The sequence below is a fragment of the Tachypleus tridentatus genome, chromosome 10 (genome assembly GCF_004210375.1).
Source record: "Tachypleus tridentatus isolate NWPU-2018 chromosome 10, ASM421037v1, whole genome shotgun sequence".
Classification (NCBI taxonomy): Eukaryota; Metazoa; Arthropoda; class Merostomata; order Xiphosura; family Limulidae; genus Tachypleus; species Tachypleus tridentatus.
The window spans coordinates 17,974,182-17,999,103 of NC_134834.1; the positions used below are offsets into that span (position 1 = coordinate 17,974,182).

The 24,922-nt window shown below is 32.5% G+C and overlaps 1 protein-coding gene and 1 pseudogene across 3 annotated transcripts in view; one reads left to right on the forward strand and one right to left on the reverse strand.

Annotated features, from left to right (window-relative positions):
* LOC143228820 (spectrin alpha chain-like) overlaps window positions 1–24,922 on the forward strand; it is a 61,749-nt pseudogene that overhangs the window by 14,626 nt on the left and 22,201 nt on the right. Inside the window, exons 11-30 of the transcript XR_013015464.1 lie at window positions 3,084–3,185; window positions 4,067–4,204; window positions 5,082–5,192; window positions 5,443–5,520; window positions 5,660–5,815; window positions 6,363–6,505; window positions 8,295–8,469; window positions 12,358–12,426; window positions 13,264–13,558; window positions 14,534–14,656; window positions 16,259–16,326; window positions 16,685–16,834; window positions 18,120–18,212; window positions 18,684–18,818; window positions 19,767–20,027; window positions 20,540–20,731; window positions 20,945–21,181; window positions 22,070–22,251; window positions 22,459–22,558; window positions 23,736–23,884. The product of XR_013015464.1 is annotated as a spectrin alpha chain-like (transcript). The remainder of the gene's footprint in view (window positions 1–3,083; window positions 3,186–4,066; window positions 4,205–5,081; window positions 5,193–5,442; window positions 5,521–5,659; window positions 5,816–6,362; window positions 6,506–8,294; window positions 8,470–12,357; window positions 12,427–13,263; window positions 13,559–14,533; window positions 14,657–16,258; window positions 16,327–16,684; window positions 16,835–18,119; window positions 18,213–18,683; window positions 18,819–19,766; window positions 20,028–20,539; window positions 20,732–20,944; window positions 21,182–22,069; window positions 22,252–22,458; window positions 22,559–23,735; window positions 23,885–24,922) is intronic.
* Window positions 4,141–24,922, reverse strand: part of LOC143228822 (DNA repair protein SWI5 homolog) — a 76,931-nt gene continuing 56,149 nt past the window's right edge. For both annotated transcript variants that reach the window (XM_076460197.1, XM_076460191.1), the window contains one exon: window positions 4,141–4,417. In XM_076460197.1, coding sequence (XP_076316312.1) covers window positions 4,404–4,417 — 14 coding nt within the window. In that variant the 3' untranslated portion in view covers window positions 4,141–4,403. The remainder of the gene's footprint in view (window positions 4,418–24,922) is intronic.

The window sequence follows — 24,922 nt, forward strand, 5'->3', positions numbered from 1 at the left end:
GAAGCTGACCACATGTTTGAAAGGGGTTGTGTAACTGTGTGTCGAAATGTAGAGGGCGGTATTAGATGTTTGAATATATAATTTTATTTATTATATTAATATAGGTTATAAAGGCGTTCCTTTATATTGGTTTATTTTGGGTTTAAGTTGTTGTATAAGTAAGGCTTCTTTAATTTTGCATTTGTTTATGTTTGTTTCTTTATTTAGTATTTGAGTGTTTTCTATGGTTATGTTGTTATTTCGACACACAGTTACACAACCCCTTTCAAACATGTGGTCAGCTTCCGGTCAGTTACCTCTTTCTTTGTGAACCTGACGATGACCGAAGAAGGTCAAACCTTGTACGCTCTTCTATGTAAAATATTTTCTCAACCCAAACGAGCTGTTTTTTGCATATAAATTTCTCAACAAGTGGGTTTCTCGACATCACTGATTATTCACTTTTGTGTTGATATCAGTATTTGTGTTTTCAGGTAAGAATTTGTGTTTTTTTCTGGAGAAGTTTAATATAATTACTTTGATTTTGCTAAGAATTTATCGCTTGAAATAATTTAGTTGTATCTTTTTATACTAAAAATGGCTATTAATCAGTGTTTAGTACAAAAATTTGTCGATGTTATTTTTAACACTCTGGCTTCCATATGTCCCACTGGTGGGCTGTGATAGTCTTCCAGTGAGACCCACATGACTCACTGGTAAATTGCACTCTGTTTTCTTTGTAAAGGGCCACTTACTGGCTGGGACACAATGGCTGAATAAACAGATGAGAGTGGAACATCAGGACAACATTTCTTTTCTAAGTCCACCTATTGTTTCTTAAGTTCTTTTTATGTTTTATTAACCTGTTTTATATAGTATATAAAAATAGATTAAACAAATAACTTTATTTAGACATAAATGGATCAACAGAAAAAAAAAGAATTTTGTAACAAAATTGTTATTTTGACATAGTGAACTTTTATTGTCTTTCTGTCTGCTTCTTTTGGAGTCATTGTCTTTCTTATTTCACTATTAGACCTTTTCACTGTAAGTCTTCATGATGTGTCATGTGTTGACTCTTCCTGCTGTTGTCCTTGGTGTTACTGCTGCTTAAACATTAACTTAACACACTAATTTATTGATTTTTGAAACTTCTGCTTTTGTATTTTTTTTGTGCACTTTATTGAATAATTCCAAAGCATTTACCACTGCTGCGTTTAGCAAAAACTCAAAAGTAATCTTATGTCACCATCTAATACTCTTCCTAAGTGGCATGAAATAAGTGGAAATTTGAACAGATATGTCTGTTCCTTGTGTTATGATATTGCAATTGAGAACAATTTCTGGTTTTCTGACATCCACATCACTGATTCTCTGTTCAGTTTCTTTGAAACTCAGATCATGCTTTGTCGACAACATAAAAATATTGTGTTTGTCCTGCTGTTTTGCAATCAAAATTCCATCATCTTGTTGGCGACCTACAATTTCTTCCTTCTTTAGTTTTGCATTTGTAATTTCTCATAATGTTCCCACAGGGTGGGTTTGATACTTTATCAGCTGGTTTGCTAAATCGATTGATGTACAGAAATTATCTTTAGCGATTGTTCTCCCTGCATCTAGATAGTCTTTAACAAGATCAAGGACTCTTTGAGTTACGTGGGTGAGTCCATCTAAGGGATGCCCTCACTTTTGCTGTTTATCATTTTTCCAGCAAAAACATTGTTGGTATAGATGTAACCTTTGAGATCACATACCTTATACACTTTCAAACCATATTTATGTGCCTTCCCATGGCTATATTGTCTATACACTAAGCGACCTCGCCATGGCACCACTGTTTCATCTACTGCAATGTATTCACCTGGAACATTAGCTTTTGTAAACTTTTTATCAAGAATCTCAAGTAACCTTCTAATTTTTCCTAAAAGATCTCTTCCAGTTATTTGATTATCTATGAAATGAACAAAACACATCCCTATCTACTACCTAGCAAAACCACTGCCAAGGGAACGGGCTTGGAGAAATCTGAAAATAGGGCTTCAAACCTATTTCTTGACATTATTTGTGGCATGTAAAAATTCCTGTAGAAGAGATCTTTCTGCCAGTAGTAGGTGACTTTTGGATATCTCGCAAGTCTTATGTACATTATAATTCCAAGAAACTTCATTTCATCACAGTTAGTGTCTTTCCACATGCTTACCTTTGTGTTACCAGCTGCCTTAGTTTGGTGATAATTGAGAAATTGTGAGCTATAAGATGACAAATATCATTATTGACCATAATCTCAGATGCATTGAAAGGTGTTACTACAGATGATCTGGAACCTGGAGCAATAAGTAGAAAAGTGTCTTGGATTGAACTGTTCACTGGGCATCATCCATTAGATGGAGTGTGCTGCTAGGCATTACCATTAGTTTCAGCTTCAGTTTCAGACTCTGTATCTTCACATTTGAGGGTTTGTTTCGTTTTTTGAGTCAAAAGTTTCGCTACTGGAAGGTTCATAATTTGAATCTTTGTAATAATTATTTTCAGTATCTGAATTTTCCTCAATTTACAGAGAATCTGATGATGATTTTTTTTTTAGAAGCATAAAAAATATTTACTGGCACATCAGATTGGTTAGAACTTGTATTTCAACATATCTTGTAGAAAAAAATATTAAAATATCTGAAAAAAATAATTATTATACATAGATTTAAATTTTATGTTTCTGAAATTCTAGCATGATCCACGGGTTGGTTGTGTGGGACAATGAGCTAAATGCGTTCTAAGGTCAAAAGTGACCCACCCATGGTTAGTGGATCAAATATGTCCTTTACAATGTCTCTGACCTATACCTAACACGATATAATAAATTTTAGACTCTTCCTAAGAAAAGTAATAATAAAATGACTAGTGGGACCCTGGAAACAAATCTGAAAAATAGGCTTAGGAACCACTGTGTTAAATATGAAAAAACATTTGCTACTTTTTACAAGCATCCATAAGCTCTTATTTATTACAGACAGTGAAATATGTAACAGATAGAAATGGGGTGAAAACTCAGATGATGTTTTTTAGACTATTTTAATTGTGTTCTCAGAGATGAATGTTTTTACTTTTAGGGAGAAATTGAAGCTAGACAAGATAGTTTTTGTTGCACTGTGGATGCTGGTCAGAGGTTACTAGATGAAGATCATTTTGCTATTAATGAAGTTAAAGAGAAAGTAAGAAAGACAATTATCGTTGTGAAATTAAAGTGAAATTTAATTTTTTGTTTCTTAGAATTATGTAAGAAAGATCTTTTATAAACTTGGAAAGTATAATTCCTTTAAAATCGTTTCATTGTGTGATAAAACCCAATGTAAAAAAAAAATTGAAATTAGCTTTCACTTGTCAACATTTTATTAATTTGGATTTCAGTTTTTGTTTCTATTCATTGTGTGACTTGTAAGGCCTCACCTTATCAGCAAGATAAATCTTCTGCAAACAAAAAATACACAAATTGATGTGCAATTTTTTTAAGTAAAGTAAAATAAAACACATTGGACTACAGTATATAATTACAACTTTTTATCTTTCTCCATTACAAAAACAAAGAAACAAATAGTAATTTAATTTTATACTGTTCATGTAACGTCTTTGGTTCCTACGTTTTAATGGATAGGATAAAAAGGTTGTCACTTGTGTTGAATCCTTATAAAGAACAAAACTGATGAATATCTGATTCTACAAGATTGTGAAATAGTAGGATATAAGTACAAATTTATGGTCAGTTAAACAGCTGCAGTTCACCTTGGAGGAGGGTATTTAGAATTGAACTGTGGGCTATAGAACTAGTGCACTGCCTTTGAGGATTTTTTTTACTAGTTTTTTAACAGTATTATAAAAGTAGAACCTTGAACTGAAGTAAAAAAATTATTAATTTTAGATACCACAGACATTGCAATGTGATATTTAAAAAGTGACATTTCTTTTAAATGAGTTTGAAAATAACAATAAAAAGAGTGTTTAGACATATGTTTGTTCTAGAGGCCACAAAAAAAAACCACACTAAAGAATTGCAGATTTCAGTAATATTACCTTCTCTGCTGCATTTTGAATTTAGCTGGCGACTTTGAACTTTGAAAAACAAAGTTTGCAGTCTCTCTGGGAAGAAAGAAGGATTCTCTACGAACAATGTATGGATCTTCAGTTGTTTTATCGTGACACAGAACAAGCAGATACATGGATGGCAAAACAAGAGGTAAGTTAGGGTTAAAACAGTTTTCTCATAATATCTTTGTTTTTGTGATAATATTTATCTGCAAATTGCTTATAAACTCCTTACCAAAAGTTCACAGTGTTACGTACGTAACTGTTTTTCATTTATATTTCACTGATGAGCTGATTGAGGGTGTCTAACTCCATACGACCTGGCATTGTGTTGTACTCTTCTTTCCGTCTTAGGCCTTATAAGCTATAATAGAAAAATGTAACAAGAAAGAAGAAAACAGGTTTTAATACCAATGGTTGTAAAAGTACAGATAGCCCTTTGAATAGCTTTATGCTTCACACATACAATTTTTTAATGAATATTTGAATTTTAGTAAAGAAATTTTTAAATCTAAAAAATTCCGTAAGCTTTCACAATTTTTTAGTATTAGAATGTGTTTTTATTATTTTATTCAAAGTTCCTTCTTCTTAATTAATATGCCAATTATTTTATTTACCCACATTTACTGCATTACGTTTCACACCAAATGTGTACTTATCTATTTATAAACATGTAATCCTTCCTAATTCCCTGGTTTGTGGGATTTCTAACAGTAAGTATGTATCTTCTCCAACTTAATTTGATATACTTTGCAGTTTCTTTTCATATATAGGACTTTTAACATTACTGCATGTTTGTGAGTGTACTAAAGTACTTTGAAGTCATTTGTAGGCTCCATCTACTGGGAAATATTTGTTTAGCAAGACTATACTTCTTTATTTTGTATTTCTTTGTGTAACTAATGACGTGTGACCTCAATTAAAATAATTTCTGTTGTTGTTTTTTTTATTTGTTGTTGTCATAATATGAACTTGTTTGCGTGATGATGTGAACTTTGGTTAATTAATTTTTTTTTTTTTATCTTGAGGCCTTTTTAGCAAATGTAGATCTTGGGGATTCTTTGGATTCTGTAGAAGCCTTGATAAAGAAACATGAGGATTTTGAGAAATCTTTTGCTGCTCAAGAAGAGAAAATCAAAGTAAGAGTTTATCATGATGTTTAATTCTCTGAGAACTCATGTAGATTGATAGTATATTAAAAATATTACAATGCTTTAAACTTTTGATCTGTTTCACAAATTCATATTTGTCTTAATAGTTTTCAAATCCCATAAGAAAGAATTGGCTTGGAAATATATTTATTGTAGAAAAATATATAAACATACAATTAAAATAAAGTAACATCTTTTCATTAAAATGTTTTCCTGAACATGCTTTCTGTTTTGGTAGGCACTGGATGAGTTTGCCACTAAGCTGATTGAAGGGCAACATTATGCTGCTGACGATGTTGCACAGCGATGGGCTGCTGTGAGTCACTTTATTTTGTTCTTTAAGAATTAATATAAATAAACTGTAGTATCTGAAATGTTAAAGTTTAAGTTATGTAATAGGGTTTTCTCTATTTTTATTAATTAGTATGATCTTCTGTGTTTATGTCGACTTCTAGCTACTCGAACGACGTCTGACACTTCAGGAAAAATCAGCTTATCGACGATTGATGCTAGAGGATTCTTTCAGTTTGCAACAGTATGAAAGAGACTGTGATGAAACAAAGGGTTGGATCAGTGAAAAGTTGAAAACTGCTCTGGATGACAGTTACTTGGTAGAGATAATTCTTTTCATTCTGAAAATTGTTAGGTTAGACTACAGGTTGGAAATGGGTAATTGTGTGAGAAAAGGGAGATTTTTAATAAAAATGGATAAATTATGTTTTTTTTTTATTTTGATTGAAAAAACTGTATTACAAATACTATGTTGTAAGTTTTAAGTTTTTTAAGTCATTCATTTGTAGAAATATCGTAGAAATAAAAATGAGATACTCACATATTCCAGTAAGTTTTAATTTTTTGTGAATTAGTTGTTGTAATGCATTATTTTTAAATACCCTACACTAGTTGTGGAACCTCTGAATGCTAAATGGCAGAGCACAGATAGCTCTTTGTGCAACTGTGTGCTCAACAACAAACAAACAGTGTTTTCTTAAGTGTTTCTTTTATAAACAAAAAAAATGTTATGTGTAACCTCATAGGAGATTTCATTTCATGACAGAAAGTAAAGTAACAAAAATTATATGGGTTTTGGACATTATATCAAATGTAAAGAAACTGATCATTGTTCTATACATTGCATTATATAACCTATTTTTTTAGGACCCAAATAATTTGAATGGAAAGGTACAAAAGCATCAAAACTTTCAACAAGAACTAAATGCCAACAAAAGTAGAATTGAAGAAATTACAAGCACAGGACAAGAATTGGTTGATAGTAACCACTATGCCTCAGATCATATTTGGTAAGTGGGGGAAAATTGTAAGTTGTTTTTTTGTGAGACTTGTCTGTAACTGTTACTTATTTTCATTGAATATATGTGACTAAACTTTATAAACAGTTGTGGTTGGTGAAACAAGTTATTAGACATTTTAATATTTTCTTCACATGACTGTGGACGGTATTTCATGGAACATGTTACAGTTTATACGTTAGGACCATGAAATTTGTCCTAAATTACTCACTATCAAATTGTCATCACTAACACAAAACAATTATTAAAGCTTTCAATTTCGTTTGGTTACAGAGCCATCAAATATAAAATCACACCTGTCTTGCCACTCCCACCCTTGTCACATCCTGTCTTTCAGAATTTATTAATAATTCTTTCTTACATTTGATATTGCATGAGTTATAATCAATAGAAAGCTAATATATTTCTCTATTGAATGATGTATGATATTACTTTGTTTTCTGAACAAAGAATTATCAATTTCTCTTTTAGTATAAGCTTGGCTTTCATGGGAAAATATTAACTAGCATATATGAATTTATAATGGCTTTTGTTGTATAGTCAGAAAGACAGAACATTTGTGATAGTTATATAATATTGTCTGCTTTTTGCATATTATTATTATTCATTGTTTTTTAATGCATTATCAATTAATTATATTACTACAACCATTAGTATAAAAGAAATAGTAGGGTTAAGTGTCATCCAAAAAAGAAGAAATCTACATAAGTATTTCTTGTTTTTCATTGCATTTTTTATTCATTATTATAAAAGTAACTAAAATGTAAAAATAAGAATCTCTTGGAGTTAGTTAGTTAGGTTAGGTAAAACTATAATATTAAAAAATGTTCATGAAGCAAGCATGTGAGCAGCTTGGAGTAATTTCTGAGTAATGAAATTCAGTGGCATAACATGAGCCCCATGTTTCTCAAGTAATTTAGAACCTATAATAATTAGTGCAAATAGTAGATAGACGTGGTTCACAGGGCAATAAAACAATCAAATGTTGGTATAAAATAGGTTTATACTATTATGAGTTTAAAGCTACTTAGGCTAAACAAATATGGTTTCATGTTACAATTTGAAATCATTCTAGAAGGAAGAAAAGAGTAATTTAGATTTATTTCTTTTTTTGTGGTTACAAGGTTGGTCAAATTGACCAATTTTGTACTGAGTTAAAATAATAGATAAAATATAAAGTTTTACTGAAAACAAGCATTTGAAATGTATTTAGGAAGTTTTAAGGATTGTGCAAATTAAATCTGAGATTCATGGAACACGGGAAAACATTTTAATCCCAACAAGAAAATCAGTTTGCACTCAGACCAACAGAGAAACAGGCTCAATACATGCACAAACAATTTTTGTGTACAAAAGATTTGTGATGTTTCCTTTCCCAAAAGTCTATCAAATTTTGTTAAGATAGTGTACTAAAAGTCATAATATACATACTTAACAAATGCAGATATTTATACTGATTGGATATTTTAGACTGAGCTCATTGCAAAAGGGTTAAACTGAAGATATTAGGTAACTGGAAATATTCTGCAATACATGTTTAATGAAGTATTAAGTACAGTTAGTTTGTCAAATAATGGATAATAGTCTTAAGTAATTTCAAGATATTGAGACTAAGTTGAAATGATGTTTTTAAAAGTATAAAATCTTTTTGTAGTTGGATAAAGCAAAACACTGGTATAGGTTTAATAATGATTGTGTCATGATAAGAGAACAAACAGTTTATGTGATGGAAAACCACTGTGAAGTGATTGACCGTACCTGATGTTTATGTGTGTTATAGTAAAAGAATGAACGAAATAATTGACCTCTGGGAGTCCTTGAAAGATGCAACTTCAAAGAAGGGAACCAAATTAGATGAAGCTTCTGCCCAGCTACAATTTAACCGTGGAGTTGAAGATATGGAGATATGGTTATTTGAAATTGAAGGCCAGCTGATGTCTGAAGACTGTGGAAAGGTGTATATTTAAACTGATTTTTATCCTTTTGATTGAATATTTAAGGCATAGTTTCTAAGTGTTTTGAAGTAGGTTAATGTGGTTACAATTGTGTATTTTAATCAACTTTAGACACATCAGTTAGTTGATGAGTGTACTGGTAACCATATCCTGTGAACCCTGTGTAACTACCTTGATTTAAATGTTCAACTAAAATAAATGACTATCTAGAGCCAAATACTGGATTTTGTTACCATAGGGGACCACACCACAGATAAGCCTTTGTGTAACTACCTTGATTTAAATGTTCAACTAAAATAAATTACTTTCTAGAGCCAAATACTGGATTTTGTTACCATAGGGACCACACCACAGATAAGCTTTTGTGTAACTACCTTGATTTAAATGTTCAACTAAAATAAATGACTTTCTAGAGCCAAATACTGGATTTTGTTACCATAGGGGACCACACCACAGATAAGCTTTTGTGTAACTACCTTGATTTAAATGTTCAACTAAAATAAATGACTTTCTAGAGCCAAATACTGGATTTTGTTACCATAGGGGACCACACCACAGATAAGCCTTTGTGTAACTACCTTGATTTAAATGTTCAACTAAAATAAATGACTTTCTAGAGCCAAATACTGGATTTTGTTACCATAGGGGACCACACCACAGATAAGCTTTTGTGTAACTACCTTGATTTAAATGTTCAACTAAAATAAATGACTTTCTAGAGCCAAATACTGGATTTTGTTACCATAGGGGACCACACCACAGATAAGCTTTTGTGTAACTACCTTGATTTAAATGTTCAACTAAAATAAATGACTTTCTAGAGCCAAATACTGGATTTTGTTACCATAGGGGACCACACCACAGATAAGCTTTTGTGTAACTACCTTGATTTAAATGTTCAACTAAAATAAATGACTTTCTAGAGCCAAATACTGGATTTTGTTACCATAGGGGACCACACCACAGATAAGCCTTTGTGTAACTACCTTGATTTAAATGTTCAACTAAAATAAATGACTTTCTAGAGCCAAATACTGGATTTTGTTACCATAGGGGACCACACCACAGATAAGCCTTTGTGTAACTACCTTGATTTAAATGTTCAACTAAAATAAATGACTATCTAGAGCCAAATACTGGATTTTGTTACCATAGGGGACCACACCACAGATAAGCCTTTGTGTAACTACCTTGATTTAAATGTTCAACTAAAATAAATGACTATCTAGAGCCAAATACTGGATTTTGTTACCATAGGGGACCACACCACAGATAAGCCTTTGTGTAACTACCTTGATTTAAATGTTCAACTAAAATAAATGACTTTCTAGAGCCAAATACTGGATTTTGTTACCATAGGGGACCACACCACAGATAAGCCTTTGTGTAACTACCTTGATTTAAATGTTCAACTAAAATAAATGACTTTCTAGAGCCAAATACTGGATTTTGTTACCACAGGGGACCACACCACAGATAAGCCTTTGTGTAACTACCTTGATTTAAATGTTCAACTAAAATAAATGACTTTCTAGAGCCAAATACTGGATTTTGTTACCATAGGGGACCACACCACAGATAAGCCTTTGTGTAACTACCTTGATTTAAATGTTCAACTAAAATAAATGACTTTCTAGAGCCAAATACTGGATTTTGTTACCATAGGGGACCACACCACAGATAAGCCTTTGTGTAACTACCTTGATTTAAATGTTCAACTAAAATAAATGACTTTCTAGAGCCAAATACTGGATTTTGTTACCATAGGGGACCACACCACAGATAAGCCTTTGTGTAACTACCTTGATTTAAATGTTCAACTAAAATAAATGACTATCTAGAGCCAAATACTGGATTTTGTTACCATAGGGGACCACACCACAGATAAGCCTTTGTGTAACTACCTTGATTTAAATGTTCAACTAAAATAAATGACTATCTAGAGCCAAATACTGGATTTTGTTACCATAGGGGACCACACCACAGATAAGCCTTTGTGTAACTACCTTGATTTAAATGTTCAACTAAAATAAATGACTTTCTAGAGCCAAATACTGGATTTTGTTACCATAGGGGACCACACCACAGATAAGCCTTTGTGTAACTACCTTGATTTAAATGTTCAACTAAAATAAATGACTTTCTAGAGCCAAATACTGGATTTTGTTACCATAGGGGACCACACCACAGATAAGCCTTTGTGTAACTACCTTGATTTAAATGTTCAACTAAAATAAATGACTTTCTAGAGCCAAATACTGGATTTTGTTACCATAGGGGACCACACCACAGATAAGCCTTTGTGTAACTACCTTGATTTAAATGTTCAACTAAAATAAATGACTTTCTAGAGCCAAATACTGGATTTTGTTACCATAGGGGACCACACCACAGATAAGCCTTTGTGTAACTACCTTGATTTAAATGTTCAACTAAAATAAATGACTTTCTAGAGCCAAATACTGGATTTTGTTACCATAGGGGACCACACCACAGATAAGCCTTTGTGTAACTACCTTGATTTAAATGTTCAACTAAAATAAATGACTTTCTAGAGCCAAATACTGGATTTTGTTACCATAGGGGACCACACCACAGATAAGCCTTTGTGTAACTACCTTGATTTAAATGTTCAACTAAAATAAATGACTATCTAGAGCCAAATACTGGATTTTGTTACCATAGGGGACCACACCACAGATAAGTTTTTGTGTAACTACCTTGATTTAAATGTTCAACTAAAATAAATGACTTTCTAGAGCCAAATACTGGATTTTGTTACCATAGGGACCACACCACAGATAAGCCTTTGTGTAACTACCTTGATTTAAATGTTCAACTAAAATAAATGACTTTCTAGAGCCAAATACTGGATTTTGTTACCATAGGGGACCACACCACAGATAAGCCTTTGTGTAACTACCTTGATTTAAATGTTCAACTAAAATAAATGACTTTCTAGAGCCAAATACTGGATTTTGTTACCATAGGGGACCACACCACAGATAAGCCTTTGTGTAACTACCTTGATTTAAATGTTCAACTAAAATAAATGACTTTCTAGAGCCAAATACTGGATTTTGTTACCATAGGGGACCACACCACAGATAAGCCTTTGTGTAACTACCTTGATTTAAATGTTCAACTAAAATAAATGACTATCTAGAGCCAAATACTGGATTTTGTTACCATAGGGGACCACACCACAGATAAGCCTTTGTGTAACTACCTTTATTTAAATGTTCAACTAAAATAAATGACTATCTAGAGCCAAATACTGGATTTTGTTACCATAGGGGACCACACCACAGATAAGCTTTTGTGTAACTACCTTTATTTAAATGTTCAACTAAAATAAATGACTATCTAGAGCCAAATACTGGATTTTGTTACCATAGGGGACCACACCACAGATAAGCCTTTGTGTAACTACCTTGATTTAAATGTTCAACTAAATTAAATGACTATCCAGAGCCAGAAACTGGAATTTGTTACCATAGGGGGCCACACCACAGATAAGCCTTTGAGCTTAACAACAGATAAAATGTTCTTCGAAATGCTTTGTTACATTGTTAGAAATAAATTGTGCATCAGATTTTTTTCTATTTAATAGATATGATTATATAAAACTTTTTAAAAGTAATTTTTGCTCATATATACATACAACGTTATCAAGTATACAGTTTTCCTAAGTGCAAAGGAAACTGTTTCTGTTATAAATTACCTCTTGTTATTTCTGTACATAGAATTAAACAACTTTGATAATTTGTATTTTAAGATGCAATTTTTTGCTTTATATTATCAGTGTAATGTGTCAGTTGTTACTGTTATATAATCACCACAGTACTAATGATTATTGGTAACTAATGTTTGTAGTTTTCTTTTCAGGATCTTAATAGTGTGCAAAACCTGCTAAAGAAACAAAGCCTGCTGGAAGCTGACGTGGCCTCTCATCAGGTTTGTGGGTCAATAAACTATTTAGAGTAATTACTTTGTTAGTGTTTTTAAAATTGTTATTAAACTACTTTGGATTTTGGGTTGACAGCAAAATTATCCTTCAGTTCATCAGTTAGTGTTAAAATGTTTTCAAATATCTAAAAAGTTTGCATGATTCCTTCTCATTCTTATCTCTGCATATTTTTGTGGAAGGGATGCAGGTCAGAATGTTTGAGCCTCTGTATGCTGTGGGAGTGTTAAAATTGTGACAGTCAGAGTGTTTGAGCTTCTGTATGCTGTTGGAGTGTTATAATTGTGACAGAATGTTTGAACCTCTGTATGCTGTGGGAGTGTTATAATTGTGACAGTCAGAATGTTTGAGCCTCTGTATGCTGTGGGAGTGTTATAATTGTGACAGTCAGAATGTTTGAGCCTCTGTATGCTGTGGGAGTGTTATAATTGTGACAGTCAGAATGTTTGAGCCTCTGTATGCTGTGGGAGTGTTATAATTGTGTCAGTCAGAATGTTTGAACCTCTGTATGCTGTGAAAGTGTTATAACTGTGACAGTTGCCTTTGCCATGCGATTAAGAACATTCATATATGTAGCAGGTACTGCTGTCTGGTTGCTCTTCTTCTGTACTTTATTCTCAGGGTATTTGACCTGGTCTGGCTTGTTTGGCCCACATGGGGCACAAGCGTGCTTTTCAAGTTGAAAATACCAAAAATGTTCAAACATTATCATATACTTTATGAGAATGTACGTTTTCTATAACAAATTGTTTGTTTAATCAAAATGGTTACTGATACAAAGGTAATTTCTGAATTGTAATACATGATAATTTTTATTTCTTATGAAGGATCGAATAGATAATATTATCATTCAAGCAGACAATTTTGTTGAAAGAGGGCATTTTGACAGTGAATCAATGAAAGCAAAGCAGGTGGCTCTAGTTGAAAGATACAATGCTGTTCATCAGCCCATGATTCCCTGAGAGCTCAGCAGTTTTTCAGAGACTTGGAAGATGAAGAAACGAACCAATACGTTATAACGCCTTAATGATTCCCTGAGAGCTCAGCAGTTTTTCAGAGACTTGGAAGATGAAGAAACTTGGATAAGAGAGAAGGAACCAATAGCTGCTTCAACCAACAGAGGTTATAACTTTTGGATTACGTAAACTTTTGTGTTACATTTTAGACAAACTGTGCTGCACGTAATAGGCAGCAGAAAGTTCTGATTTTGTTTCCAGGTGTACTGAAACACAGTGTAACTGACTGAGAAATGCTGAAGTCTATAGAAAAGTTATTAAAAGCAAATGGAGCATTATTTTGTCTTTTATCTGATTTCATTTAGCTGTATGAACATTTTGTGGACTGTTTTTTTTTTCTTGATAAATTCAAGAATATTAACCCTAAAGCAAAAATTATTTTCTACAAAAGTGGTTCAGCTCTGTTTGTGTTTTAGTGAGATATTTGATCAATAAGCAGAATGGTGTAGACATAAAAATACTTGATGTATATTCACATTGTATATTGACTTATATTGGTTGAGGTGCTACAGTACAGTTGTATTTTGGGCATGCATGTGGGTTGGTGTGTCAGCATGATGAATAAGATGAATTTTTAAAGTAAAGTTTACCAGTTGTGTCCAAACAGTTAGTTTCAATCACTTATTGTTTGTTTCGAATTTTGTGTAAAGGTACATGAGGGCTATCTGTGCTGTCTATCCCTACTTTAGCAGTGTAAGACTAGAGGGAAGGCAGCTAGTCATCACCACCCACTGCCAACTTTTGGGCTACTCTTTTACCAACAAATAGTGGGATTGATCGTCACGTCACAATACCCCAACGGCTGAAAGGGCGAAGCACATTTAGTGTTATGCAGATTCGAACCCGAGACCCTCAGATTACGAGTCGAATGCCTTAACCACCTAGCCATGCTGGGCTATTCAATAACAGATATTGCAATTTAATTACTAAAATATAATATAATGCCAGTTGCAAATGGTTAGATATTACAAATTAGTCTTGACAAAAAAAGAAAAAAAAGGTAAAACTGGTTGAAAACACTTAAAGTGTTTTATTTTTATGAATAGTTCAGTTGATGTCAAATACTTTGTTTTACTTGTAGGTCGAGATTTGATCGGTGTACAGAACCTCTTGAAGAAACATCAAGCAGTACTTGCAGAAATTAACAATCATGAACACAGGATTGACAATGTTTGTCAGACTGGAGAGGATATGTGTAATGAAGGTATAGAAATATTGGTATTTAATTACAATTCCAGCTTTGAAGCGGACTTTACAGGAGTCTTCGTCATCAATGATATTTGTGTTCTTGTTCCTCACTCTGAATATTATTTCTTTTTATTTGTTTCTAAACTACAGCCATAAACAGATTCTACATTATGAAAATTATATCTTGATACGAGAGATGTATGCATGTATCTTTTGTGACAAGTGAACAAAAGGGGAACATGATATACATTTTCCTATGAACCCTGAACTGAGTATTTGTAGAAATGTTTGTTAATTTCTTTTTACTTGTACTTTGAGTTAGTTTTTTTTTTTTTTTACAAGTGTATTTCTCGTTTATTAAAGAAGTGCAGATATACTTATTATAATTTACATTTTGGTTCGTGTTTAAAAGTAAGTTTTGAACTTTTTTTTTGTTTTAAATATATCTTCAGTCTGGGTATAAGTATACTACATATTTCTCCTTTTTTCAAGGCTTGATTTTTTCTGCTGTTCTATTATTGTGCATTAGAAAAGGAAATTGCTGACCTTTGTGAGATTTTAAGAACATATTTACTTAAATAATCAAGTTCTGTTCAAGAGAACCATTTCTTATACCGTTTACTTCATAGTAAGTAATACTCGACTGAAGTGTCCTTGTCCTTCAGGATCATTTTTTTAAAATTTTTATTAGATTTACATTAGTGTGGAAGAGTTTGATTTTGGGTATGGAAATCTAGAAATCCTTAGTTGAGGTTTTGGCCACAATGGAAGCTATACAGTAAAGTTCGATGTACAAACTAAAAAAAATGTACATATATGTAGTGATTTATAGCCTAATACTACTGATAACTATATTATGCTAATGTGGGCAAATTTGGAAGGAAAGATTTGTTTGTGAATGCTCAGAGATGTCTTTATTAGTGGCAAGATTTTCTTCTTTTCCTTGTATGTTTGTAATTGTCTCCAATACAAGATGCTTAGAGTACACATCAAATTTATTTTTGTATTTCAAAAGTTCAGTATTAGTGTTGTTATAGTACTATTGGCTGTTGCTGTATGCAGTTTTCAGGAAACACTATTGTTTTGAAGTGCATCACTGTTTATATCGCACTTATTATTTCAGGTCATTTTGCATCACCGTTTATATCGCACTTTTATTTCAGGTCATTTTGCATCACCGTTTATATCGCACTTATTATTTCAGGTCATTTTGCATCACCGTTTATATCGCACTTATTATTTCAGGTCCTTTTGCATCACCGTTTATATCGCACTTATTATTTCAGGTCATTTTGCATCACCGTTTATATCGCACTTATTATTTCAGGTCATTTTGCATCACCGTTTATATCGCACTTATTATTTCAGGTCATTTTGCATCACCGTTTATATCGCACTTATTATTTCAGGTCATTTTGCATCACCGCTTATATCGCTTATATTTATTATTTCAGGTCCTTTTGCATCACCGCTTATATCGCACTTATTATTTCAGGTCCTTTTGCATCACCGTTTATATCGCACTTATTATTTCAGGTCATTTTGCATCACCGTTTATATCGCACTTTTTATTTCAGGTCATTTTGCATCACCGTTTATATCGCACTTATTATTTCAGGTCATTTTGCTGCTGTCGATATTTGTAAGAAGGTAGACTTACTCAGAGAAAAGTGGGTGCAGTTGAAGGTTTGTAACAGTTCGGTGTTTCTAGTTTTGTTTCTGACATTCTAATTTATAATCTGTCTTCCATGGGATTCTACATATACAATAATAATAATTCTTTTTTCCCCATAAAATATAAGAAAAATTATTTGTGCAGGTACTGAGTAAATATTTTAATGTGTTTTCTAAATGTTTTCAAATTTGATTTGATTTCAATTAAGTATTCTTTGTTATAGTGCTTTTTATGTGTGTTATTTGTTTGTTTTTTCTAACTGTTTCTACCTGTATGCTAAAATTATTTATTTGAATTCTTCATAGGCTGTGCAAAAAAACGAGTGATATTATTCTTAATTAGTTGAAGTTCTAAAACTTAAAATTACAGGAGAAAGCCCACCAGCGTAAAGAGGACCTCGACAAATCTCTTCAGGCGCATCAGTACTTTGCTGATGCCAATGAGGCTGAATCATGGATGAAAGAAAAAGAGGCAATTATTGGAAGTCAAGATTTTGGGAAAGAAGAAGATTCAGCTGAGGTAAAATAAAAGTTTCATGATGTTCAGAAGAAGATTTAGAAAAGTCAAGAAAAAATCACTATACTTAGATTTCAGTGATATCGGCCAAAACCTTATCTAATAAAAGTTCTAAACATTATATATATAAGAAATATATTTGGCATTAATCTTGAGTGACCTGTAGCTAATTTACCCTTTTACTGATCCACGTATTGTACAATGTTTAAGTTTTTCCTATCACTGTTTGATCAACAGATGTCACTGCTGATGCACACGTGTGTATATATAATGCAAGGTTTCCCAAAACATTTTGAGTTGTCAACCCCTTGATAATCATATAAAGTTCTCATCAACCCCCAAATTATTAGTATAAATTATAAATGGAACTTTTTAAAACGTGTGCTTTCCGTTAATGGATGAATTTATACACAGTGGAAGATTTGACGGTAAAAGAGTAAATATCAGTTGCTTGTTGTTGTTACTAGGTGGCTCATTTTGTAGGCTTGTTGTTATTAGGTGGCTCATTTTGTAGGCTTGTTGTTGTTACTAGGTGGCTCATTTTGTAGGCTTGCTGTTGTTACTAGGTGGCTCATTTTGTAGGCCAACCTTATCATAGGGGCAATTTTCGACCCCCTATCGACCTCTGGGTCTTTATTCAACCCGTTTTTAGTCTTATCAACCACTTTTGGAACCATAATATTGCAAAAAACGTATATATTTTTAATATTATGCATTTGTACTAGTTTTAGTTATTCATGTCAGAGTGCTAATTGTAATATTTGTACAGTATAATTATGTTACTCATGACCAATGCTATACTAGTGAATGAGGTAGGAACATAATATATTATCTGGAAAAACAAACACACAAGTCCTGTTCACCTTCCCACCTCACTGAAGTGGACCAAGCTGACCCCCTGGTCTTTCCTCATCTGGAACATCACTAGCCTTACATAGAAGTCATTATATGTTTTTGTTGTTGTTGTTTTTTTTGCATGATTGCATAAGATAAGTAAAAGTTTTAAAATTTTTTGTTGTTATACATCGCATGTGGAGTTTTTTATCTCTGCCTAATCGGTGAATGGGTTAAACAAGAGGGTTTAAATAGAAGGTTGAAAGAAGCTGATACATTATGTTATAATAAGGAATAATATTAGAATGTTATAATTCCTAGACAATAATAGTGTAATGCCTAGATTAAATAGTTTGATGGTATAGTTTGTGCTTCGATTGTTTCAAACTGTCATATTTAGGAGTAATTCTAATGATTTGGTTGAATCTGAGGTGATGATGGTATATTGATTTAGGCATTGTTGAAGAAACATGATGCTCTCATGGCTGACCTCGAAGCTTTCGGCAACACCATCTTGTCCCTAACAGATCAGGCTCAATCTTGTCAAGTAAGTGTTTGAATGTCTTTGAAGAATAAAACTAAAAAATATAATGGAAATAAGCATTTTATCTTTATCTTTGGAAATATGCAATGTTATAGCCTATATCCTAGCAAAGAAATTAAATGAAAATCTACATTTCATCTTTCAATGATCTTCATTCTGCTAATATAATTCATGAAGTTTAGTTGTTGTTTTTTGTAAGCTATTATCCTTATTTATAGAAAAGGTAGTTTAATTGGAATAACAATTCAGTTTATTTCACACTCATCACAAATAGATTTGTTTGAAAGGTTTACTTATCTTGTAATAAATGATAAGAATTATTAATATTAGGTTAGGAGATTTTTATTAGTTTTAAATTCACTTAAAAAGCAACAGTGTGTAATAATCATAAAGTGTAATGACACAAAACGTATATATTAAACACTTTAAACAATACTTCTGACAGAATAAAGTTAAAGAAATTTTATTCTAAAGCACCAAGAAACGCCAGTGATTAACCAAGCTGGAAAAGAGTTTGTTATGGCTCTGTATGACTACATGGAGAAGAACCCCCGTGAAGTATCTGTGAAGAAAGGAGATGTCCTCACTTTACTTAACAGTAACAATAAGGTTTGTGAATGACATTTTGTTAATGTGAGAAAAATGTAATTTAATGAAAATTTTAAGCCTAATTTCTTTGACATCATAGATACCATGCATTATCTTAGGACAGAATTTTAAGCCTAATTTCGTTGATATCATAGATACCATGCATTATCTTAGGACAGAATTTTAAACCTAATTTCGTTGATATCATAGATACCATGCATTATCTTAGGACAGAATTTTAAGCCTAATTTCGTTGATATCATAGATACCATGCATTATCTTAGGACAGAATTTTAAGCCTAATTTCGTTGATATCATAGATACCATGCATTATCTTAGGACAGAATTTTAAGCCTAATTTCGTTGATATCATAGATACCATGCATTATTTTAGGACAGATTAATTTAGGTGTTTTGTACTTTTTTTTTGTACTATTATAAGAGTTAACTTGGATAGCAACATTTCTAAAATAGGACAATAAATATGTGTTGTGTTTTTTAATTACTTAAAATGTATGTTATTGTGTTTTATAAATATGCCTACACCCAGGGCCAGATTATTTATTAGGTACAATAGGCAGAGTGCCTATGAAAACTACGTGTCCATGAAAATTTTCCTTAAAAGTTAATCTTTGGTTTAATTTCTATGCTGGTAAAGCCTACGAACAGAAGGTGACTAGGTCCTAACACTGTCTTAATCCAGCACTGCCTACACCTACAAATACATTCACCGTCACTCGTCAGTGTGTAAAGTTCTTTAAACTGTAATGTTGTTAAAAAGGGATAATGTTTATATAGCAACGTAAATGGTTCCAACAGTATTCTGCTCTGGAAATTAATTGAAAACAATGTTGATATCAATAGTCCTTTCTTTGATTTAGGCAGTAAAACTTTTAAGGTAAAGCAGAACATTTGTTATTTAAAGTGTTCATTTGTTGGAAATTTTTCGTGTAATTTTGTACAATGTAGGACTGGTGGAAAGTAGAAGTTAATGACCGCCAAGGATTTGTTCCAGCTGCTTACGTTAAAAAAATGGAAGCTGGTCTGTCTTCCAGTCAACAGCATTGGGCAGATTCCAACAGCATCTTGGCTCGCCAGTCTCAGATTGAGGCTCAGTACGAGAACCTTTTGTCGTTAGGCTGGGAGCGCAGTAAAAAACTGGAAGAGACCTGTAAAGCTTATCAGTTAGTCCGAGAAGCTGCAGAATTAGGGCAATGGATCAAAGATAAGGTGTGGAAAACTTTGATTTTAGTTTTAGTGTTATTTATGGAATAACTTTCAGGTGTGACATATGTTTAAGTCCTACGAAATTCCTTCTTGTATGTGAGGTTAATGCATAATTCAGAAAAAATTTGGCACTTGATTAATATATTAAAAGACCACAGCAATAATGAAAGTAAACTTATGTGATTTAGTATTTTTTAAAATGTGCTCTTAGTGCATTAAGAGTTGTAATAATGGATCTAGAATGAGTAATATAATAGCCAATTTCTGTGCTTTTTGTTTATACAAAGGTTGTTGCATGTATACTGTAAAAATCGACATTTTTAATTATTTGTTAGTATTTGATTAGTAGAAATATCACAATTATTTTGTTTGTTTTTTTATCTGTAGTGTAGTATATGTACTTAAAATCCATACAGAGTAATAAATGATAAAATAAAAATGTCTTGCTAAAAGATAAGATGTTTTAATTTTATAAGGAGGATATTAGTATTATGTATTGCTACTTTGTTTTTTAGGAACAAGTTGCTCAAGTTCAGGAAGTTGGAGAAGACCTCGAACAAGTAGAAGTCCTTCAAAAAAAATTTGATGATTTCCAGTCAGATTTGAAAGCAAACGAAATTCGTTTGGCAGAGATGAATGAAATAGCTACTCAGCTGATAAGTTTAGGTCAGACTGACGCTGCTGATAAAATCCAATTTCAAGTAGATGTGAGTGTTTATTGGCATAGTTTAGAAAGTTTAAAATGTATGTTGAGAATGAGAGAAATCTGAACTAAAAACAATTTATTCGTATTTGAAGAGTTAAGACTCCTGTTAGATGTTTGCATGTGTTTGTTGGGGTCAGTTGCTAATGAGAATGTAATTGTTATCTGGCTATTTCTATACCAGAGATTATATTAGATTTACTATTTAATATTTCAGGACTTGAACCAGCAATGGCAAAACCTTCAGCTGTTGACATCTGAGCGAAGCACTCAGCTTGGATCAGCTCACGAAGTCCAGAGGTTTCAACGTGATGTTGAAGAAACTAAAGACTGGATTCAAGAAAAAGACGAGGCCTTAAACACGGATGATTACGGTCGTGACTTGCGCAGCGTACAGACCCTACAGAGGAAGCACGAAGGACTGGAGCGTGACTTAGCAGCTTTGGACGACAGGGTAAAATTGTTTTTTTATTCCTGTGGAATATTAAGATTCTTGTTTAGGCACTTTTTATATCAGATGTTGAACTTCAGAGTACAGTTCTTAACAGATATGTAGCTTGAAATAACTTAATCTTCAAGCAGAACTTGTTTTGATGTGAGGTATTTAAAATAAAGAGAAGGGAGTATACAGTGCTAGGAAGTGTATGTAATTTAAAAGCCTAAAAAGATTTTGTCTTCAGAACAAAATTTAAAATGAAACAGGAATGAAATTGATTCAATAAGAAAGGTTTGTATTTAGTTTTCTTTCTGTTTTTTTGTAATTTTTTGATTTTGCTGGCTTGTTTATTTGATTATATGTATTGAGAATTATTTTCATGTCTTTAACTTTGTTTTAATGAAAAGGCCCGTATGAGTTTTTAAGCTTAAGAAATGTAAGTGTACCTTTTCATTATTGTTTGCTTTTTAAATGTTTTACTTGACTTGTGTGATTCTGTTACAAAAAAGTGGAAAAGAGGTCTTTAGAAATTCTGATTTTCTTTAACATTTTAATCAGTTTTTAACAGCTTTGTTATTAGAAACTACTAAAGCATAGCTCGTGAAAAACCTAATTTGAAAACTCCATGTTGTAAATTTTTAGTACATGCAACAAGTTTCAATTAACCTTTGTATATGTATAGAACTTCTGATTTATTGCAGAGGTATGGAAACCTAAACTTTAGTAAAATGGACTTTTTTTTTTTCAAACCACGTGGAATTTCTAAGTGATCAAGAATAGTGTTGAGCAGGTTGTTTTCTAAATGGGTCAAGACAAAATTTAGCTGAAGAAAATTTAAAAAAAATTTTTAACAGGTTAAAGTAACTGTTAAAAGACCATTGCTACTTATTATGCTATCTGACATAGGTTAAACAACTAGACGAAACGGCCAGCCGACTGATACAAACCCACCCTGAATCAGCAGATGCCATAGATACTAAACAAAGAGAGATAAACGAAGAATGGACACAACTTACTGCTAAGGCTAATGCACGTAAAGAGAAATTATTGGACTCCTATGATTTACAGAGGTTCTTGGCAGATCACAGGTGAACTTAATAGATTTCATTTTTTAAAATTAATTTGTATTGATTTGTAATTCTTGGAAACTGTTATATTCCAGTTTTCTAATTTGAAAAGTAGGACTGTATTTTCTTGAGGATAAACCTGAGTTAAGAAATATAAATACATGTTGTGGTGAATTCAAAGCATTTCACATAAAAATATTTAATAGTTTTCTCTGCATTGTCTATTAGAGACCTGATTTCATGGATAACAACTATGACGAGTCTTGTGTCATCAGATGAATTAGCAAATGACGTCACTGGAGCAGAAGCCTTGCTCGAGCGTCATCAGGTTTGTAGATTAGTACTTGTGTTCATACTAATGTTACTGGAATACGTGTCAAATATCTTTATTTTTGTGTGATAAAAGCTGTTTCAGAAACTAGACTCAACATTTTCACATATTTAACTTGAAACTCATTAATTAATATTATATTTTTATTTTTCCTCGTAAGTCATGTTACTAACAGTGATAGCTAAGTCCTTTAGAAATCTGTGATTTAACACAGTTAAACAAATGGTCTATTAATTTTCATAATATTTAAACGCACATTGTTTATAGTTATAATGTCTATACAAGTAGGGCCCGGCATGGCCAAGCGTGTTAAGGCGTTCGACTCGAAATCCGAGGGTTGCGGGTTTGAATTCCAGCCGTACCAAACATGCTCGCCCTTTCAGCCGTGGAGGCATTATAATGTGATGGTCAATCCCACTATTTGTTGGTAAAAGAGTAGCCCAAGAGTTGGCGGTGAGTGATGATGACTAGCTGCCTTTCCTCTAGTCTTAAACTGCTAAATTAGGGATGGCTAGCGCAGATAGCCCTCGTGTAGCTTTGCGCAAAATTCAAAAAATAAACTATACAAGTAGTGTTTTATCTGTAATTCTGTGTATAAAATTTATATTTCAGATAATGTAGTGTAGTTACAAAATTTGGTGATAACTATCTTTTTAATAGGATTTTGTTTTTATTCATTTCTAAAATATGTGTTTGATACTTTTCTTAAGTCCTAGGCCTACATGAGGTCCTGATAAGTAAACTGGGTAAAAATAGTTGGAGCTGTGATTGGTTCTTGTATTAATAAGATAACACTCTAGGACAAGTAAGTGCAAAACGTGTAGGAAGTAAAAAAAGTGTCTTCTTGACAAGAGTACCTTGATCTTATATATGTGGTGTTGTAGCCAGGGGGTAAGGGGGCCCACCTTTTGAAATTAAAAATGTGGATCAATTTCATCTTTTTAATTTATTGACCCCTTCCCTCTTAAAATGTTATACCCCCTGAGTATAAAAATCTGGCTGTGCCACTTTGTACAAAGTCATTAGCTGTAGTAACATAATAGCTTTACTTGATGTACCATATGCAAAATTAGCAGTAGTGTACAATAACTGTTTGGTAAATATTTAAATATGGTTTGTGAGCTTGATATTTGTACATTGCATTGAACTTTTATACTGTTTTAAATTCACATAGGAACACAGAACAGAAATAGATGCTCGTACTGGGACCTTTCAAGCTTTCGAAACCTTTGGACACAACCTATTGAAAGGTGGTCATTACGCTAGTGTGGAAATCCAGGAAATACTTGAAACAGTGCAAGAAGCTTATAAAGCAATGGAAGAGTAAGTCTCACTGCTTTTAAGGAAGTAGGTGTTTTATGTAGATAAATTAGTGAATATTTGTATCCAGTGAAGATGTAAAAATTCAAGAGAGATAAAAATAGCAAAACGTTAAAATTGTACTCACAACTGTCAACACTTAGTATGTGTGGTTTTTGTTTAATATTGGTGTTAATTTTCTTATTTGATCTGAGGCTCAGCATGGCCAGGTGATTAAGGTGCTCGATTCCTAAAGCGAAGTTCTTGGGTTCGAATCCCTGTCACACCAAACATGCTTGCCCTTTCAGTTGTGGGATCATTATAATGTGATGGTCAATCCAACTATTTGTTGTTAAAAGAGTAGCTCAAGAGTTAGCGGTAGGTGGTGATGACTTGCTGCCTTCCTTCTAATCTTACACTGCTAAATTAGGGACGGCTAGTGCAGATAGCCCTCGTGTAGTTTTGCGCGAAATTCAAAAAATGAACAAACATTCTTTGGTCTGTTTCGTAATTCATCCCTTGTACAAAACTTAAGTGTTTGCAAACCAACAGAACCTTCTTTATTTTCGTTATAAATTTCCATGTTGTCACTAACTACAAAGATGACATTTCATGTGGAAAGTTGGATTTTATTATCATTCTGCTGAGGAAGTAATGTATCAAAATACTTCTTGTATATCCACTAAATGTTAATATAACTAAATTGTTTCCTAATAACCAATGAATTCTTTATAAACAGTTTTTGTTATTAAAACTTTAATTCTGCTTAACTGCCATATAGTACAAGTAATTAGCATTTTATTTAATTATCTTGTAACAAACCGAGGCCATCGTATGCTGCTATATGCTATTCTTACTGAGTTATTGCTGCTTTAAGGTGAGGTTTTTATTTTATAAGTTTTTAAGTCTGTATTTTAGCAGTATACAGTATTAAGTAGATATTGTTTTAAGGCTTTTGTACTTTTCTGCACGTGCATTATTTGGTAATTATGGTTGAAAAATTAAATATTAGTACATTTTTATTTCTCACTTTTTCCTTAATTGTTTTCATGGTTGATCTAG